Source organism: Medicago truncatula, chromosome 2 (assembly GCF_003473485.1).
Source record: "Medicago truncatula cultivar Jemalong A17 chromosome 2, MtrunA17r5.0-ANR, whole genome shotgun sequence".
Lineage (NCBI taxonomy): Eukaryota > Viridiplantae > Streptophyta > Magnoliopsida > Fabales > Fabaceae > Medicago > Medicago truncatula.
This window is the reverse complement of record NC_053043.1, coordinates 46,214,850-46,236,920: the sequence shown is the minus strand read 5'-3', so window position 1 is coordinate 46,236,920 and position 22,071 is coordinate 46,214,850. Positions and strand designations below refer to the sequence as shown.

Below are 22,071 nucleotides of genomic sequence, written 5' to 3'. Positions count from 1 at the left end.
CTTTTTTCAAAAAAAAACAATTAAACTTCACTTCAAAAATTTTCATGATAAGTATGAAGTCAACACTTCATTTTTTTTTCCTTTTTTTTTTTTTTTTTTTTCTTCTTAAGAAAAATTCAATTCATCTTAACCATTTAGACTTTCTTTCTAATCACTAATCAAACCTCACTTTTTTTGCTAAATCTAATGCTCATGAAGCCTCCCAATCTCCTTCTTCAAAACCTTTTTTTTCAAAACTTAAAATCAAACAATTAAAACAAAAAACAAGTCTTTTTAGCAAGAACTACGCCGGTTTTGATCCCGTAAAACGGTACGTAGGCAATGAGTCAAAACTCATCCAAGCCGAAATAAAATCAAACTCTACTTCTTCTCACCCCCATTCTTAACTAATTACACTTTCTTTTTTACAAATAAGCAATAAAAATAAAGCGTAGAAATCAACTTAGGAAAACGGCTCCTATAGAGGACTATAGTTACTCCGGGTGCCTAACACCTTCCCGTAGTAAAACCGACCCCCGAACTTAGAATCTAAGGGTTTTTCTCAATTTTGCCCTTCCCAAGAAAAAATAGAGAATATCAACGGTCAAAAGGTTCAAGTCCAATTAATGGCTTGGCACCCAAAAACCATGATAACACCTATAAATATAACAAATTTTGTTTTTAGTTCTTAACAAAAGTGGCATGTTTTTGTCCTTTCAAAATATATAGTCCCCATTAAATTAAAATTAAAATTGATATATTATAAATAAATATGGCTAGAAATTAAAATATAAAAATACAGGGTGGACAACTAATAGCAAATAAAAGAAAATTGATCTAAGATGGAGCAATTTGACAATTACCCCATGCTAAAACACGCCTTGCACAATATCTTTATGCTTTAATTTTGCTCGCATTGTGTTATACTTGTGTGGAATGTGTTTTGTTTCCAAGTATTTCTTGCGACTAATATGCATATTCTTTTTGATTCGGTGTACACTCACTCGTGGTAGTCGTGATGGTTTAGCTTTAGTGAAATATTTATTTGCATCTTTTTTTTTTTTTGGCTTACATATGTAAAAGGTCCCTGTAATTTCGCGCATTTTTTGTTTTCGTCCCTGTAAGTTTTTTTGTTCTAAAAGAAACCCTGTATTTTGATAACCTTTTGGAAAAGGTCCTTGCCGTTAGCTTCCGTCAACGAAAACGCAATGCTGGCTAACGGAGCACACGTGGCAGGTCATGAGTTGGCAAAGTTGATGAGATGGAATAAGAGATGATAAGTTGTTAAAACACAGGGACTAAAATCAAAAACGTAAATTGACACAGGGATGAAATTAAAATAACGAAAACATCAAAATTTAAATTAAAAATCAAACTTTCAGTCTTCTTCTTCCTCTCAAATTTCAGTCTTCTTCTTCCTCTCAAACTTTCCCCAATCTCTCCCATACCTTGCGCCTTTAAACCAAAATCCATATCCTTCAACAATGTCTTCTAACATGGGTTGGATACAACATCTTTAGTAATATGAGTTGCTTGTTCTTGTACACAATGGTTTAAGGTTAATACAAATTTATTCTTTTTCATATAAACCATGTTCTAAATTCCAAAACACCATAAAGGTTTCTCCTTTCGCGGTTTTTCCATCACCCTCTCAACATTTTTTTGTTCACTACTGCTAAGTGAGTGAGGGTCAAAGAAATAGTTCAGATTTTTCTTTCTTGTTAGGGAAAAATTGTTGGTGTTTCATATAGAAATTGTTGATTGATTTTTTAGATTTTGTTGACTAAGTTTCTGGGTTTATGGTGTGGTTGAGAGAAAATAAAAAAGTTCACATTCCAACACCATAACCAGAAAATAAAAAACCCAGAATTAGAATGTATAAATTGGAATGTGAATTTGATAAATTAGCATGGATTGCAATTAAATTAATTGGAATTCTGGATTGAATTGACATGAATTGGAAGTCACTTTCATGGGAATGAATTGGCCACAATTCATGAGATATCTATCATGGCTAATGCATATGGACAAAAGGCTAGAATTATGCAGAAGTTGGAACTAAGCATTGTGTCTAGTATATGACTTTTTTAAACATAAACCTTTGTACATTATGCAGAAGTTGAAGCTAAGCACTGTATCTAATATATGACTTTTTTAAACATAGGCATTTGTAAATTTGGCTGCTTTATTAAGCGTTCCTAGCCTTTGTTGTGTACATGCTTTGTAGCTTTGTATACTGTAATAGTTCAGTAGCTTAACAGGAATCAAAAGGCTTGTTTGCAATGTTATAATCAAGGTTTTAATAACATGACACAGTTTAAAAGTGACGATACTTTTTAGGATGTTTATAACTATACTTTGTTGCAGCATGGAGAAGCTTTATAAGTTTTAAAATCTGATCATATTTTATCTTGTTGAAGGAAATGGGTTTTTCCTTCAAGGGCGCAAGTTAACGGGAGATTGGGAAAAATTTCAGAGGAAGAATGAAGAAGAAACAAAGAATAGTGAGAGGAAGAAGATGGAAAGTTTGATTTTTAAAATTTAAAATTTGATGTTTACTTTTTTTAAATTCATCCCTATGTCAATTTTCGTTTTTGGTTTTAGTCCCTCTCATGCCAACTCATGTTGCCAACTCATAACCTGCCATGTAGGCCTCCGTTAGCCACCAAAGCGTTTTTATTGACGGAAGTTGACGGTAAGGACCTTTTTCAAAAGATTATCAAAATACAGGGTTTGTTTTAGAACAAAAAAACTTACAGGGACCAAAACAAAAATTGCGCGAACTTACAGGGACCATTTACATATTTAAGTTTTTTTTTTTTTAATGAAAGTTTGGCTTTCACGTAATGGTATTGGTTTATATGAAATCACTCTACATATTGGTTGATGTTAGTATACATACAGTTGAAAAACACTAATGTGAATGACCCTGTTTTTCAATTTCTTTATTTTATTCAAGACACGTTCTTTCAGGAAAGGTCAGTTAATAGTTAAACCAAACAACCAATTTTTATTACGTGTAAGAGACATCACACACATGACATTTCGAATGGTCAGATTAAAGTTTACAAGTCTAGTTATATTAATTAAAATTGACATCTATTTACATTGTTCATGTTTATAATTTGTTTCATATATTTAGCATACCTATAAATGTGCCATGTCATTTTTTATTTTGGACGTATATGCAACACGGATTGCATGATAAGCCACTGCCACCGACGTAATTTATTTACGTGATAAGGAAAGAGCAAGATATCATAGTTTGTGTAATAAATGCTTTTGAAATATCATTCATTCATTATCATTCTAAAAAAAATACAGATGGCAACTTCTATGATCCTTCTTTATTTTTCTCAAATCGAGCAATGCTACGTCTCTAAAAAAATAATATCAAGAATAAAGAGCAGTCATTCATAATGCACTATTTATCACAATTTAAGAAGATATAGTTGAAAAATAGGAAGTGAACAAATAAATCATACAATTAAAATTTGTGAGCTGTATCTTAAAAAATTCTCGATGCTATTTTCATCCTCAAATAACATATCTTTTCATTGTGCTATCACCAATGGGTTGTTGCTTGCTTTTAATGCAAGAAAAAATACATGAGGAAATTTGTAGCATACGCATATCTATTAATACACACCATAAATGAAAATTAAATCGATACATAGAAGAAAAAGAATGTGACAAAAGATAGATATAATTCTCTCTAACACGCATTCCTCTCCAACAAGGAAAAATAGTGTGAAACTAGAGCGTGAGAGAGAGAGAGAAATGACAAAAAGCTGAATAGAGATAAAGAAATTTGGAGAGGTAGAGGTAAGTAAAATGGTGGAGAGAAATAGAGAGAAGTTTTGTTGAACCTAATCAGATAATAACTCTTGTCATTTTTGAGGAATGATAATAACTCTTGTCTTGAACGTAAACTCTCACCGACTTCTATATAATCCAATATCTAGGATTTTTAAAGTTTACGATTACTTTAAAATGAGGAACTCACTTTATAAAGTGAATAATATCATGTAGATATTATAAGTATATATATTATAAAAAACCGTTAGTTTGTTACAACAACTATTTATGTTACTCACTTTACAAGATCCAACTTGAAAGTTTACAAATAAAATAACATATTGACATATTGTTCGAATTAAACCTGGTTTGAATTGCATCAGTCCATTTTTTTAATGACAATTTTTATTTTATTTTTTTACAAAAATAAATGATATTCATTCATTCAAATTGATAGAGTACATAGATACAATGAAAATCCGTTAAAAACAAAAAGAATGAATATGTGAACAAACTCACATCATCCATGTTAATAGCAAAACGGCAAAGTACTAAAGCCTACACATATGACTATATTTAAGTGTATGAAATATCCATGTCTTCGGATCTGCAATGTCGACGACTCTAAAATCATTGATTTGATGCATTGGATTAGAGCTGATCTGACAATCTGAATCGAATAAATACCTGAACGAAACAAGAAAGACAAAGAACGTCGCACAAAGACGAAAAACAAAACAACGTTGCACTAAGATGACAAAATCACAAAATAAAAAACAAAATAGATGTGAAAATCACGTATTTCAATAAAAGAGAAATAGAAAAACAAGTTAGAGGGGTGATTTTGGGTCAAAAATTAACCCTAAATCACCCCTCTTTGGTGGATGAAGGAGAAGAAACTAAGGTTTTGATGACGGCTCACAAGAGAGAAGATAAAGAGAGAATGAAAGTGATAAATTTTTAAGGCTAAAATATGATTTTGGTCCCTGCAAATATGCCTCATTTTTGTTTTAGTCCCTGTAAAAAAAATTTGTTGTTTTTGGTCCCTGCAAAATATTTTGTTTTTGAAAATAGTCCCTTCTCAAAATCAAAAGATTTTGCAGGAATTATTTCTCTAATAAATGGGTTCAGTCATCATGTGCCACGTGTGCAAATCATCACAAAAGTGGAGCCAGGGACCAAAACCAAAATGAGACATATTTGCAGGGACCAAAAACAACAAAAAAAAATTACAGGAACTAAAACCAAAATGAGGCATATTTGCAGGGACCAAAACCATATTTTAGCCAACTTTTAATGACAAATATTAACAATTAATTGTTAGATTAATATTTATTATTTTTCTAGATTTGAATTTAGGATCTTGAACTCTTTTTCTTTTAGCTTAAATCAATTGATCTACCTATCTTCTTGATCAATCCATTTGATTTTTACTATTTGTAATTGTATATTTATATTTATCAATATATTATACATACACATATTTATTCTTGTAAGTACAACTTGGATGGTATCAAAAATATTTGATATATTGAAGCACAAGTTTAATCCTACAATTTTTCACTTCTCCATGATTAATGTGTCTTTCGTCGTTGCACTATTTCAAATAAAAAGGAGTAATAGTCACTTTAGTCCCTGAATATGTAACACAAATGGTCACAATAGTCTCAATGTATCAAAATTGGAAAATAATCAATTATTGTGCACTTTGCTGGTCAAAATAGTCCATGACGCTTAAATAATCCCTTAATAATCACAATAACTCTTTTAATATAAGTACTTAAATAACAATAAGTATGTACGTATAATGACTGATATTACAATAAGTAAGTATATTGAAGGGCTAATATGACAATATTAATGAAGTACTTTAATGTTATGGACTATTTTGACTAACGGAGTGCACAATCAGAGACCATTTTAAAATTTCGATACATTAATGGACTATTGTGACTACTCGTTACACATTCAAGGACCAAAGTGACTATTACCCTATAAAAAAACATCAACAAATAATGTTTAAGATACTTAGAATCAACACTATAAAATAACAACAATTATTTATAAATAAAAATAAAAATAAAAAAAGCAAAAAAGTAATTTTGTTTGAAACATATAAAATAATAAAAAGTAATACAATTATAATAATTAATATTGAAAAATGTATTTCAATAAATAAATAAATTAATACAACATCTTATACTGATGATAAAACATATTTGCATTTAGGAATCACATTGGAACTTGGTGTGATACAAAAAAAACAAGAATCATTCTCTTTAGAGGAATAAGAATCATGTCATCTCTTTAACAATTTCGAGGATAAAAAATAACCAAAAATAATCGAGAGAAAGTGATACAATTTTTCCAAAATATTTATTTTATCTCTGTTTTTTTTTTTTAGATGTTATAATGTTATCTTTTGACTTTTTGGTTAGATTTTGCAATAAGTTGGTTTGGGCCGAATCTGGGCTTGTAACTGACCCTTTGGCTTTGGGCTTAGGTTTTGAAAATTTATCTTTTGACATCTTACAATTGCTTACAAGCTTCTCTTTAATCTATTTTTCTTCACTTTAATCAGCCCTTGATATTATTTTGAGAAATTTGAAGTGTTTATGCATGCTTATTTCGGGTAAAAAGCCAAGCACCAATGAAGATATTACTAAATATCCGTTCCTAAAGATGAGACATAGAACCAGGTAATTCAATAGTGATTTGAACAACCACCGTTCCTAAATATGGCTGAGTATCCAACAATAATTAACTACCATTCATAGGAGAACGGTAGTTAACCACGTTGAAGATATTTTCGAAAGTTTAAGGGGTTTGTAAGCAATTGTTAGGTGCATAAAGAGCAATTTTCATAGGTTTTTAAACCTGTAATGAAATTTATCCATTTGACAAAAAACAAAAAAGTGGTATGGAGTATTTAACTTTGGTTTATATATCTTAACAAAAATAATCTTTGGTTTATATACCTTATTTTTTTTGAGGGATTTATATACTTGTTTTTGGTCACTAGTAATGTTTACCCTCTCAATTTTAAACAAGCTCACTTTTTTTTTGAGGGACAAACTCACATATTTGGTGAAGTACATGTTCAAACTATACTTTTAGACAGTACATAATTAGTTTTATTCTTCTATTTTAGGTAAAAATTGAAAGCTATGTCATAGAACAACATATGAAAATGACACACTATTATGCCATAGCTTAATTTTGGTTCACATACATTTTGAATCATTTTACTCATATTCTTTAAATTTATTTATGAATTTTCCTCATGTTATGTTCAGGTTTCGAGTAGAAATATAAATTAGCTACTGGTTGTTTAAATTGTTTTTCACTCAATAAAAGTGGTGGTTGATTAGTGTACTTTCGTTAAGTTTTTGAAGTGCTTCGGGTAGGATTTGATTAAAATCTATATGATTTCATGTAGGTGTAAATTGTTGGTCCATTAACATTTAACATCATCCTTGTTTCTTTAGTTATTTTCCTCGACCTTTATTTTTGTGAATTAAGGTTTGCAACGACCATAATCAATGATTTTGAAAAGAGAGAGGAAACCAAGTTTATGATAAAAAATTTATGTCATTTTAGTCTCGGATGATTGAGTAGTCATGTGTAGATATAATTGGGTGTGTCCCAAACACTTAACGTTCAAAATCATTAACTCTATTGATGCTTGTAGACTATGGCTAATAATAATGATCAGGGGCAAACCCATGTTAGGTCTACTGTGATCACATGCACCCACTCAAATTTGAAATTTTCACTTATCATCTTACATGCTTTGTCCTCTCAAAAAAAAAAAAAAAAAAAAAATCATACATGCTTTGTATAATATTATAGGAAATATATTTTGTATAGGTATTTGGTTGGGTTTTTTATTTCATTTTTACCATTCATTAAAAATAATAGTTACATTTCATTAAAATATGAATTATCCCACTACAATATAAACAGTATTGAACACTATAATATTAGCTTATTTGCCAAAAATATTTGATCATAGTATATACCAATATATATTTTTTGACAGAAGTATATACCAATATTGATATCCCTTTTGTATGTAATTAAGCGTGGTAAAAGTGGATATATGAGTCGGTTAGTGCTCGTTTTTCCGCTATTATCGTAAAATGCATATGTAACCTCAGTATTATTATTATCAAAGTTTCTCACAACGTTGCGAATCAAAATTCAGATCTTGACTAAAATGTTTCTTTTTGACATAAGTATATTCCAATATTGATATCCCTTTTGTATACAATTAAGCGTGGTAAAAGTGGATATATGAGTCGGTTAATACTCGTTATTCCGCTATTATTTATATAATATATATGTAACTTCAGTATTATTAGCAAAGTTTTTCACAACGTTGCAAATCAAAATTCAAATCCTGACCGGAGCAAGTGTCACATTTGGTGTCCAATAATTTGTTCTCTCTCAAATAATATTACCTTTAGGGGAGAAAGCCAATGGAAAAAAAAATTAACTGTCCACATTATTATTTTTTTTTACAAGTATCCAATTTTTTTTTTTTGAGAAAACATGTGATCTTTTATTTGTTTTATGGACTCATTTTGCTCATTTGGCCCAAAGACTAGGGTTTCATGCATTTCTTCCAATCTCACTTAAAATATCCGATAATAAATAATGATTGATCATTAGACATCTTAAAATTGCTCAGTTGATTAAAAGAAGTTGATCGAAAGTTTCAATCCTATAAAAAATTCAAAAAAAAATAAAATCAATTGGAAGTTACGACTCTATCAAAAACGAAATTGAGGTGCCTATTGAGCAAGTTTCTAACAAAGCCAAGAGAAGGGTTCCTGACAATTCACCATGTACAATAAAGGATCTCATTCCTAATTTTTACATGAGAATATTTGTTCACTGTACTACCATTGCAGTTTACAGTTTGGCTCTTATTAGGATACTTTGGGAGGATGAAAATCATTATTTATACTAACATGTGCCACTATTTAATTAAATTAACGTAGCAAACTAGCAAAAGGCAAGAGTGCCCTGATGTGGAGAAAAATAAATCATGAAATAAATGTATGAAATTTCACCACGTGTCATTAGAGGAAGAATTTTTTTTGAAATAGATTAGTTAATAGACTAAGAATGGATCCTTGAGTCACATAACAACAAACCCTATTTAAAAAATTATGAGTAGCCTAAATAAGTATAACCTTCATTTTTTATATTAAATAAAATATTGCAAATCAGTTGGTGATGAGTAAGCAACTTATTTACTGATGTATACTAAAAAAATAATAGGTAGCCTAAATTATATATATATTTTTGGTACAGGAAGCCTAATTGTTTTTTTAGTTATGGTGAAAAGAATTTCAAGTCCTTTCTAGTAAAAAGTATGATTCCATTCTCAATCATTAAAATGAATCTCATTCTCTAACATGCTGCTGTCATACAGTATGATGAAAATTGTAAACAAAGAAAAATTATACTTCCACCACTTGGATTAGTCCCCCACATGAAGGGCATAAAAACCATTTCTTGTAATAGTAAAACTAAAAATAAAAATGTCATATAATAACTAAAAAGAAACAAGTGATGTAAAATACAAGTGCAATGATCAATAAATAAAGTGAACACTGCACAGATCCTTTTTTTTTTGCATGATTAACACTAACACATTTGTTGGTTGGCAAGAAAAAGAGGTTCAACCACTTATTCATCTCAACATCAAGGTGATAATAATAAGTGTATAAAAAAGATATACCTAGAACTGTGAAACATTAAATAGTGGGTTGCAAACACATAGGACAAAAGAAACTTATAGGGTAATGAAGAATGGTCCCAATTGAATTAATCTTCCTGATTAAAGGAAGAGAAATCATTTTAAGGTCATATTGTATATAAAGTGAATACCATATAAATAGGTAAATGAAAATCAGACATTAATCTATCAAGTACGGTTGGATGGATGGACAAGGTACCCAAACACATTATAGACCTTGAGGGGACCTCTTCTAAAAAAACTAATCAAAATATAACACAGACAAAATCATTTCAAAACAGTTGTGACTTTGTTTTCACTTATGGTTGCAATCTAACATTCGGTTTTAAGCCAAATGAGGTCATAGATTGGATTTCAAACAATCAAAATATTATGCAATCAGTTACCACATCTCAGTCATTGAATCTAAGATCAGATAATTCAAATTCCAAGTTTCTGTTTTGAAATATGATAAGTAAAGTCAGAATATGAACCGTCCGATATTTATATTTACTCAACAACCCTAGTGACTGTAAACAATCCAAATCCCTGCAAGCTCTAGTTAGATTAACAATTTATGGATAATGACATTAACATCGACACACACAGACAATCTAAGCAACAAATTGTGACAACCATATTACAGGGAGAAAGCGGACAACAGCAAGCATTAAACAATGAAAATTCCTTGATTTATTGGTTTACATAGTTGGCTAAGAAAAATAAAACACAACATTTCTGTGTAAGACTACTCAGTAATCTCAAAAGAAATTTAAAATTATGGACCATGAAAGTGAGAAATACATTCAAATAAACCATGTTAAAAAGATGACACTAAATTCTCAGCTGGGGAAAGCCATGCCAAATAACAATTAACGCGGTAAATGAAGCGCGACGGCGGAACATGGAAGCACCCTTCAAGGCAAAGTCAGATTGTGCATATTAGCATCTTCTGTTGAGTTAATTGAAAATTATCTCAAATTCCCTCAACAGCCCATAACAGCACAATTATACACAAACACCCCGACATGCTCCTTCAAACCGAGTACCTGCCAATCGATGGTGCCATCCCTGACACCGGATTTAGGACACCATGAATTCAGCACGATAGCTTCACCTTCTGGACCCCTTTGTCCACCTACGACCAAAAGTTTATCTCCACAAGCCTTGAAAGCAAGGCCCCAGCCATTTGAAGAATCAGCCCGAACTGGGAGCCTCCCCAATTCATTCCAAGTGTTCTTTTGCTTGTCATACATCTTCACCATGTTAGTTAAGTGCTCAACTGCATACAACTGATTATCCACAACTGCCACAAGTGGAGGTGCTTGAGCACCCACATTAACATATGGATACATACCCTCTATTTTCCTCCAACTTCTTGTTGAAAGATCATATTCCTCTCCACAAGTTAATGAAACAGTTGTGCTTGACATTCCACCGATAACATAGAATTTGCCATCCATAAAAAAACTAGAGCACAATCTACGCGGTGTGTGCATGTTTGGTAAAAGTTCCCATGTACATGATGCAGAGTCATACAACTCAGCAGACTTCAGAACATTTCCATATTTATCACTTCCACCGGCTACAATAGCAATTGAACCAAGACTACTAGATCCAAACAAACAGCGAGGTTGGTTCATCTCTGGACACTTCAACCAACGACGGCAAATCAAGCTATACTTCCAAATGGCGAACTCCATCAATTCCCTACCAAAAACCAAGAGTTCACAACCCACAGCCAAGGACTCTTTGTCCGCGTGGTTAAAACACTCATCACATGGTATCTTAGGCAACGCCATCCATCTACCTATGGTAGGGTCAAACGCCACCCATCCTCTTGGATCACAAACCAAATAAACCAAATGTTCCACAACTCCCAATTCTTTCCGCAATCCATATAAATAACCACTACTGATCAACCTACTATACCTTTTATTAATACAAGACAGCGACGCGTGATTGGATCTTCCAACCCAAGCGAGACAATTGAGCGCAACATCATCGATCAGACCAGGGAGAAGCGAATCATTTGGTCTATGTCTAGGAAAACCATCATTCACTCCTTCCCTCTGATCCATTTTAAGAAAACTATTCACTTTCTACTCATCATCCTGCAAACAACAATCCAAAACACAATTCCTTTATCATCTCAAGGAATCATCAACCAATCCAAAACAAAATCACCACACCATATGAAAAATCTATCTTAACAAACAAACAAAAAAAACCTTTTTTATCCAATTAATTAAATCTATATCAGCATGCAAGCAGTATCTATATAACTATATATCAATATCAATTATTTCCATCAATTAGTTAGGAATCTAAAATTGACTTATTAATAAAAATCACCCCCTTTTTAATAACTAATTTCAATTTATCCCAATTTATTGATACATAAACATAAAAATCGTAATTTTGGGGAAAAGATAAACAAAAAAAAAAGATTTCAATACCAAATTGAATCACAAGCAAGAATCAAAACTCATCCAGCAAAGTTGCATGTATGATTTACAGCTCCAAGGAGACAAACCATCTGCAAAAATCAACCAAAAAAACAATAAATTAAACAAATTTGATTAAAAGGGTTAAAATTGGATTAAGAAAAATGAAATCGGGTCAAAAGGGTATTCGCTGATCCAATTAAAAACTGAATTTGGATCCAAATAATAAAAAAAAAATAGTTTTTTCTTCTTCTGTTGAAATTTGAAAAAAAAAATAGAAAAAATTGATTGATTGGTTGAAGAGAATGTGCACCTGGAAGTGAGGAGATCTGAGAAATTGAAGGAATTGGGTCAAAGCATGTTGAGGAAGAAGAAGAAGAAGAAGAACAGAGAAAGTAGATAGCTTGCAAGTTTGGACAGAAAATGAAACTGTGGTACTTTTATTATTTGTGATTGTGATAACAGAACAGAAACAGAGAGAGAGAGAGAGAGAGAGAGGTACACCTTCTTATATATATATATATATAATAATCAAAATTAAATATATAAGTCAAAATTGCATTAGTGATTAATTTGACAAGTCGTTAACTTAATTTAAGTTTTAAGTTTCAATATTAGTTTTTTTTTATTTAAAAAATAAACATTAGTATTTTTTTGTTATTGATACCAACTTTTGATTGTAATTAATCAGATTATTACCTAATTGCAACTTGTTCGAGATAATTTCTGAATTATCAAAACCTTTTTTGTAAAAAAAACAAAGGGTAACACAAAATAGAAGAAGTTTCAATGATGATTTAACGATATTTTTTCTTATATACTCTCTACAAATTATTTCAAGGAGATTATTTCTCTTCAATTAATAGAATCTTTTTTTCATACTATGTTTTACTTTGCTGCTGTGGCCCTTCTCTTTAGTCTAATTACAATTTGTTCTTTTTCTTTTTCTGGTTGTTTTTTCATTCTTATTGTTTTGTCGTTTAGTTAAGAAGATCGTCATGAACATGAATTTGTTTTGCAAGTAGAATTATGTTGTTCTCTCATAACACCTCATATTTTTTAATAAAGAAGAAAATTTAAAATTTATTTCTACACAAAGTAATACTAATAATGAATTTAATAGAAATTTATAAACATAACTCGTGGTAGAAATATTATAATATGTATATGTTAAAGTTCGAACTTTTAATTTTTTTACTTATTTATTTTAGGAGGCGAAATTTTGTCTAACAGACAATTAAAAAAAATTAACCATCGTCATTAAGGTTAAACTTAATCGGAAAACTATACTCTCAGAATGTGACAAATCTAATTTTAATTTTGATTGAGATATGAAAGAGGTGTCAACCATACATGTTTGATAATGTCTTCAATATGAACATTTCATGCGGAGAGAACCTAAGAAAAATAACTAAAAATATACTAACAAATTTCCTATTTAAATGGATTGGAAATTGAAATTGAATTGGATGGAAGTAAAATTCTTACCTTTTCATGTAAATATAATTCATCTTTCAAAAAAAAATGTAAATATAATTCAAACGGTAAAAGGCTGCTAGCGCATTTGATATATTGGTATAAGAGTTCAAAGTCTCAAACTCATTTTTTTATATATATCTAGTTCTGTTTGGTAAAAAATAGTGAATGACTGATAAGTTAGTTTATAGCAGATGATTCATAAACTAGTTTATAGTTGATAGTGTATAAGCTAGTTGATTGAATCTCTTTAAATTATCGATTGAAGTAACTTATAAATATGAAATGACATAAACAATTGATATACTTAATTAATATTTTTTATTTTCAATTAAGGTTACATGGATAAAATCTTGATAAAAAAGTGAAAAGTTATGAGTTAATTGGATTAGCTTATATAAAAACGATATAAGCTCATAAAAATAAGAGATAAACTTATGGGAAAATGATATTACCAAACATATATATTTTAATTATACGAATTTATAAAATATAATATATAAGTTCAAAAAAATGCATTGTCAAACAGACCCTCAATGTGTGAATTCTTATTAGTTAGATCACTCTGTTGGTATTCGTCATGTGACAAAAACATAAAGGTAAAAATCTAACTAAGAAATGCTTGATAGACATAAACTAGTTTAAAATAATAATACAGTTGAAGATTAACTTAAAAGTGGATTATATAGACAAAGACCAATTCGATGGTTTACTATAATTGAAATTGAAGCGGAAGTTAAGTTTTGATTTTTTATTTTATTTTTAATTTTGTTGATTTTGACGGATTGTGGCTACTTATTGACCATGTTGTGGAGATGTTCCAAAATATGACCACGTCAACCATTTAAGTTTTCTTTTATGTGGGTTGAAACCTTTCTTTTAAGAGTAATGATATTTGAACAACTTTTTTACTACAATTTTTGGGACAACCTTGTTGTGCTCTCTTTTCATTCATCAAAAACAATGGAGAGCGAAAAAGGAAGAGAGAGAATAAGAAGATAATGTTAGTATGAGAGAGAAAATTATACAAAAATAGTTGTACAAATATCATTTCTCTTCTTTTAATGTCTACAACCCTTAGTCCTTTCACTATATTTTACTTTTTTAAGCAAAATAATATACTTTGACATCATTTTTTTACACTTGTGCGACATCTATTTAATCATGTTTAAAAATATGATTAGCTTAGTGTAATATATGATTATTTTTATGATTAATGATTAATTCAACCATATAGATTCACCAAAATTTTAAACGTGAATTAAACACATGACCTATTCAATTGAATTAACCATATTTTTCTTAATCGATGTCACAAGTATATGATAAAGTTAGTGTCTATTAAACATTTTTGTTGTTGGGTACTTGTTTTTTTTAAGCTTGTCTCAATTGCCTGATTGCTACAAACTTAGGACCATGCAATTTCATTTCTTCCCTTTAAGAACATCCCACTAGTTGTTACCGTCATTAACGTTGATGGTAAAAATTTGGTTGGAGGGTTTAGTCCATTTTTCAGTAAATTTGCATCGACCTATTAATCAAGGACATACATTTTATTTAATCGGCCTTATGGTTAGACACAATAGTTTCGGTAGGTTAATATATATAGAGTTTACTCTGCCTTTAAATGAGACCTTACAAGTAGATCGTAAGATTTTATATTTTAGATTATTCAATTATTAGATCAGATATTGAGTTAAAAAATATAGAAACAATCATGATATTGGTGTATTCAATCATTAATATCCATGTATGGTCGGTGAAAGCTATTTTATAGCCATTGTGATAGATTCTCAATACTTTTTGTTGTTGTACACAATCTGATCACTGTTATAAACAAAACTGTATTATTTAAGTTCATTCATTAAAATAATGTATGAAGGCTATATTATATACCACATTACACCACTTATTCAATGAACCAACAATATAAATTTCTGTTTATAATAGTGACCAGATGATGTACGTAACAGTGCCTTTAAAGTATAAAGTAACATAAAATTGGTCAAATCTTTTTAACATATTACCGCTCGAAAGAAATAGTTAAAGGATCATTCATATTGGTGAAATCTTTTTAACATATAGATATAAATAAACAACTCATGGTAAATGGAGAAGTAATTAAATATGAACATATAAGGCATGAGTGAGAAAGAAAAAAAGGAATATTAAGATTTTTTTAACCAAAAGATTAAGATTGAAAATTGAAAACTTGAATGAATCCAACATCAGCACCAAAGATTTGACCTAGTCTACTCGTACTTATACTACTCCTCTTTGAATAGTAATAGATGGAGTGTCACCTATATCCAATGACTCATCTTCCTCCAAACCTACCTACCTTATTTCTTTTTCGAATTGAATAATGGAAAACCTATGTAAGGTCTTCATAAAATCAACCTCAAGTTCCCACGTTTTCGTAGGAAATGGCTAATTAACGAAGGTGAATACATGCTTAATTCACACTATAATTGGTTGGATAAAGAAAGTAAAAGGAAATCAAAAGGAAAAAATGAGTGTGAAAAGTTAAATGATTTTTTAATTTTTTGGTATAAGTGAAGAATAACAATTATTTTACATTTTTAGAATACATTTATGGTCGCTGTATCAAGATAGGATGATCTAAATTTCAAGCACAGTAATTATATTTCAAAAAAAATAACTAAAATAAAGATAAAGATATTGTTTTTTAACTTTCTATTGTGATTTTAACTATTATTATTTAATCATAATTGCAGAGGTTGGATCATTAAAAATATTTGGCTTTTAACTATATGTAATTTAAGTCATACAAATGATGGTTCGATGATATTGTAAATTATTTTACACATACACTAATGTATGAATGTATTGATAAAATTTTCTGTGTTTAGCCATAAATCAATAGATACAAGTTATAGCATATCAATAATAAAGAAGGGAATAAGAGATTGTATACATTTAAGATTCAGAATTCAAGAAGGATAGCTCTCAAGGATGAGAGGGATGACTACCCTCATTCCGTTTAGCACCAGAATGTTCAGAATAGTTTAACCGTTTGATGCATGGGATGACGTTTAAATAGCTAAACAGCTGAGGGCAGGGACCTCTCATTGGGCTTAGCTAAATGGTCCAACCCATCACGGTCCATTTAAAAAGAATAGCTCAATCACACATATTCATCAACTAATTATAGTGCTTAACACAATAGACCATAATTTATATTATGACATTAACTTATAATAATTAATTATTGTCAATCCATAATTGATTAATTAAATAATTAATCCAACATGTGTCGACAGTAATCTCATTATAATATTATTAATTTACTAAAATTGTTATACAAATGTTAAAGTTTGACTAAATGTGTGAATAGTACAAGTGTGATACTTAGTACTCATTCATCTATACTCCAACGGTTTATTTTGTGGTGAAGGTTTGAGATCTAAGAATGTGTTTCTCTTTAGGTCTTGAGTTTGAATACATATGCCAACATAATTTTTGTCTTAAGTTAATTTATGCGGAGTTTTATCCTGACTTTAATTGGATCACTCTCACTAGTGGATGATGAGAATGGTGTCCAAATCGGTTGATCATTGAGATTGATACGAGTTTAAAAAATATATTAGTTGATCCATCCTATAGAGTTTAACGAATATACAGTGACGCATGAACTCATCATCTTGACATCAAAATTTTTAATCGTCTTTTAAATATAACTACTAGTAAATACTTTTTTTTTGCGCTAATTCTAATTCTAAATACTCTATTTTTATTAGACGTCAAACAATGAATATCATTTTTCTTTTAATAAATAATATCTATGAATATGAAAAATATTCGATAGACACCCCAATAGATGCATGTATACACCTTAAAAAAAAAATTGTGAGTGATTCGATAAATTTAATAGATTGATGATACGATAGAAAGAAAATAAAATAAAATGTTGAATTAATGTTATAAAAATTGGGTGTTTAAATATCATTGAAGAATGAATTGCATCACTATGTACTCTTCAATGTTTCCACATGTTACTACAACTAACCACTAATACTTTTTAATCTTATCTTATGTACTGTATAATTCTTTGCTTTCACTAAAAATAAATAAGTCGATCTTATGTGCACGTTTAGTATATGTAAATTAACCAAAGAAAAACATAAACGGCAGAAAGATACAAACAAACATGGAAGACCTGATCAAGATTATATTTATATTAATAGAAATTGTTTAACATAATACTATATATTCATATTTCAGCAAATGTCAAAATATAGAGGGAGGAATTGGTAAAACTAAAAGCAATTAAGATGAGAAGAAGGTGGATGAGAATCCAATACGTTTTCTTTATTCCAAAATAGAGAGAGTGATCGATCATCATGTGAATGTGTTTGTTTGTTTGTTAATGCCACTTGTCGACCCTCAAAAGTCTAATAGTTTCTTTTTTGCAATATAAATAATTTATATTTATATTATATATACTGAAAATGCAAGTAAAAACAATGGAATCAAACTGAAAACCTTCAAAGGAAGGAGTATTTATGCCCCCTCTCTCTTTTTAAAGGACAATGAAGCATTTATTTCACTGGCGTATATAGCAGCAGACTACAGCTAAGATTGTGATTCATCATTCATCAACTCAACTATAGCCTATATTAAGTTCCTCACAGCAAAGAGGTTTTCATAATTTTGATTCAATGACCTATTTGATTTTCTACATAATCTTTTTCAATAATTTTGTTATTTAGTTTTTAAAATATCAGTTTCATTTTTTTTTTAAGGATAAGAAATTATATTCATTTTCTTATATTTTTTAAAAATAATGTACGAGGAAGTAGTTTAAATATTAATATCGGTGTCATAGAACATTGTTGCTACTAACGTTCCCGCTAGCTGGACTCCTTAACACAATTCAACTACATGTTGACAAGTCATTTGTAAGGTTGAGAGAGTGTTGAATTTAATAATAACCTTTGTAAACCCTTACTCTCACACATCTCGGTAAACACATGCAACTTGAAACAAACTAAAAATAACAATAAAACACAAACAAAGAATCACGACGAGAAAAACATGAAACATCAAAACAAACACTAGATCTCAAACTAGGCTCTGATGAAGTTATCAAAACAAAAAGTTGTCACTGCGGCTTTCTAGGACGTTTGGAGGTCACTTCTGCAATTGAAGTTGAAACATCAAGTAACGAATTTAGAGGTCGTGGATGAGGTGGAAGACGATCAATCGTAAAATAGAGAAAAATAGAGAAAAGAAAGAAAAACAATGTTTTTAGACTCACCCAATATAAAAAAAGCATGCATGCATGTATGAAAGTTTGTTTCTACTATTTGTTTTTTCTTTCAAACAAGACAAATAATTTTGTTTTTAATCCAAAACAATAAAATAAATAAAATTTAATTACTTTTTGTTTTCTTTTTTTAATCTAATTTTTTCTGTTTCTTTACCCCCCACTTTTTTTATCTCCCAAACTAAATTGTTTATATGCTGCATCATCCTTTATCTCATGTCAATTGCCAAGTAATATACTTATATGGTCTGAAATGAAAGCTTAATACATCGTTAACTAATCTAATTAGAACAATTACATGCCACACATTTCATTTTTTGTCCATTTTGTTCAAACTTCATTTTCATTGCCAACACCACTCCAGTTCATCAACAAACAATTTTATTTTTTTCCCAATAAACAAATAAACAATTTTATGAAGATCAAAGCAGGAGTGTGATGCTACAAAGACTCCTAGATTTGACGGATAGTCAATTGAATTTGACATCATAAATTTATTGCATGTCGTTGATAACCTTGGTGCTCTACAAACAAATGACTGAATGAGCTATCAGTCATGTGTTGCTTTTAGACAGGAAATTTTTTTCACATATTTATGTTTTGAGGAAAATTTTGTGCATATATCTTCATCATACTTATGTGTAATATTAAACTTCCATCTTTGGAGCCCTAAACCTAATTAACACTTATAAGGAGTTTATGCTTAAAAACTTAAATTATTAACTAGTACTATGAAACTTGTATACAAATTCCGCGTAAAGTGACATCAATTTGATGGTCTACTCTTTTAATAAAAAGATGTCATTCTGTAAATATTATTTGTAGATACCGGTATTCGAACATTGAATTTTTCATTTTTCTATATTTAAAAATGTGTGAATCTATAGCTATTAAAATCTTTGAAAATAAGGGAAAAAATACCACAAACTATAGTTGATACATAGACTTAAACCCGACTAAGATTTACTTACCACAAATATCAATATTTTGTATTTAGACACACATATTAAGAAACACATCATTATTTATTTTAATTTATGGGGGCAAATCCGGTCGTGGATTGGTGTTTCTAGTGTTGACTCTATTGATATTTGTGACCATTTCCTTCAATTCATTCATTGTACAGGTCACTCGAGGAAGCGCAGATCCTTTCTTCAGCTGTTGTGGTTACTTTGTGTCTGGGTAGTTTGGAATGAACGTAACAATAGAATATTTAATAATATCCAAACTATCATTGATCAATTATTAGAAAAGATTAAATTCCATTCTTTATGGTGGTTACAGGCTAATAATGCCTTGTTTGTGCATGACACTTAGATGTGGTGGTCGGACCCTATGTTATGTCTGGGTATCGACTGACCGTAATTTTATAAATATTGTTTGACTGTTCTTTTTAAGGGGTGGCCTTTTAGTACATCTTGTGCTGAAATGGTTTCAGAGCCTATGTTTATAAATTCCATTTTGATGTTTTCAAAAATAAAAAAATAAATAAATGATTTTTTTCTCGTTTACCTTTTTAAACTAGTGAGTGTGTGCTTAAATATAAAAAAAAAAAGTGGTGATTCGGCTAACATAGGTCCAGTCGGTCCGTCACTGATTGACGTGATTCTTTTATTTCTCTCAACAATACTTGCACCTTATCTCGACAACATCAATACTATACACTATTAGTATATTTATGATTTTTCACATTCTTCTCCCATTATACCAACGGCTTCGCTTCTATTCTACTCTGGAACAGTAAGAAAATTCCTTATACTACTTTTACAAAAAAACAAAATGACTTTGTCTGATTTGCATAAACAAAACGGAGTCAAATCCAAATGTAAAAAAGGAAATGATATCTTGTATTCTAAGCGTACAAAAAGATAATTAAATTTTGTAATGTCCTAGGTTTGAACCATATCAAGTAGAATATGAGACATTCATTCTCACCAATTGACCTTGACAAAAATTTATAATTAGTATGTCATATCGTATATTTTTAATCACTGTTTTTTTTTAGGTTTTTCTTGGCTCAAAGTTTTGAAGCCTAAAACCTTAGCTTTAGAGTTGCTTGACCTTATATAGCCAAATGTGCATAATTAAGATAATCTTGCACGACTCACCAATTTGTGTTTTCCCATTGAATCAACAAATCTAATCATAAATCATTTAATTTAATGGTAATATATATATATATATATATATATATATATATATATTATCTATCGATGAAAATTAACAAGTGCATGATGCAAGATTTATAAAACTAGTTCAATAATTTGATTATATTCTATAATTTTTTTTATTCCCTCTATGGTGAAGACGAAAGACCAAAAACGACAACCAAACTAACAAAGATTTGCATATAATATGAGATCAGATACTATACTAGTTAATACAATATTTGAAAGTGTGAGTCTACACCTTATGTATAGTGTTGACATTGTTGTGTAGTGCCGTACGAAACTTAAAAATGAATAAAAATGGAGAGAAGGAAAATACTTGGTATTTGCAAAACCTTTCCCTTTCACCAAAAACACTCGTTTTGCTTTTTTCTCATGCACCGTTTGTTTCGTGCTGGCTAATAGCTAGAGAGCCGTGGAGAATTAGATTTGTTAGTTAAAGTTGAGCAACTTGTAATGGTTAGTCAAATAATGGTAAAATTTCTAATGTTTTTTTAAAAATAAATATTCAGGTATGATAGATTCCGAAATTTCATCAAGTCAAGAAAAATTTCAAGATCCAAAAATCATTTAGAATAATATTTACAAATCATTCTTCAAACATGTCTTTACATTGATAATAAGAGTTAAACTCACCACGACAGATGAATCAACTCTAATAAATTTATTTGAACATTAAAGTATAACTATCATGCATATATGATGCCAGATATATTTGTTAGACTACAATATTCAACATCAAAATTTTGATATGAAATATGATTCTATCCGACTCCAAATATTAATAGGAGAGGATATCTAATACACACCGAACAAAATTTGACGTTTGATAATAAATTCTCTGCATAAAAACAATGGTTGAACAGTGTGATGATGACGACGAATAACACAGCCAAAAACTGCCTCCATTCTTGTCTTTTTCCAAGGATGAACAAAGACTTTTCTTTGAGAGTACAACACGTATACGACAACAACAACTTTATCTTATTATTATTATTATTATAATAGTACTCGTTGCAAATTGTTATAAACTTATAGTATCTTTTTGAGTTGGAAGTCCTCAGTACCAATTTCACGTATTTTGGGTAAATAAGGCTAAAAGTAAGTACAATGCTAGAATTCAAAATTGAAAAATGTCTGTGCTCATTACCATGCTTAGTTATT

General features: G+C 29.8%; 1 protein-coding gene across 1 annotated transcript; it reads right to left on the bottom strand.

Moving 5' to 3' along the window:
* Nucleotides 1-10,166: 10,166 nt before the first annotated feature.
* On the bottom strand, nucleotides 10,167-12,470 carry LOC25487806 (F-box/kelch-repeat protein At5g60570). Its single transcript, XM_013609835.3, has 3 exons — nucleotides 12,287-12,470; nucleotides 11,986-12,065; nucleotides 10,167-11,640 (listed from the first exon to the last, which is right to left on the bottom strand). The coding sequence occupies exon 3, from the start codon at nucleotides 11,605-11,607 to the stop codon at nucleotides 10,513-10,515; it is 1,095 nt and encodes a 364-aa protein (XP_013465289.1). The 5' UTR covers nucleotides 11,608-11,640; nucleotides 11,986-12,065; nucleotides 12,287-12,470; the 3' UTR covers nucleotides 10,167-10,512.
* Between the last annotated feature and the right edge of the window lie 9,601 nt (nucleotides 12,471-22,071).

Excerpts from the sequence above, each read along its gene's own strand:
- LOC25487806 (XM_013609835.3), bottom strand. The coding sequence starts at position 11,607 with ATGGATCAGAGGGAAGGAGTGAATGATGGTTTTCCTAGACATAGACCA.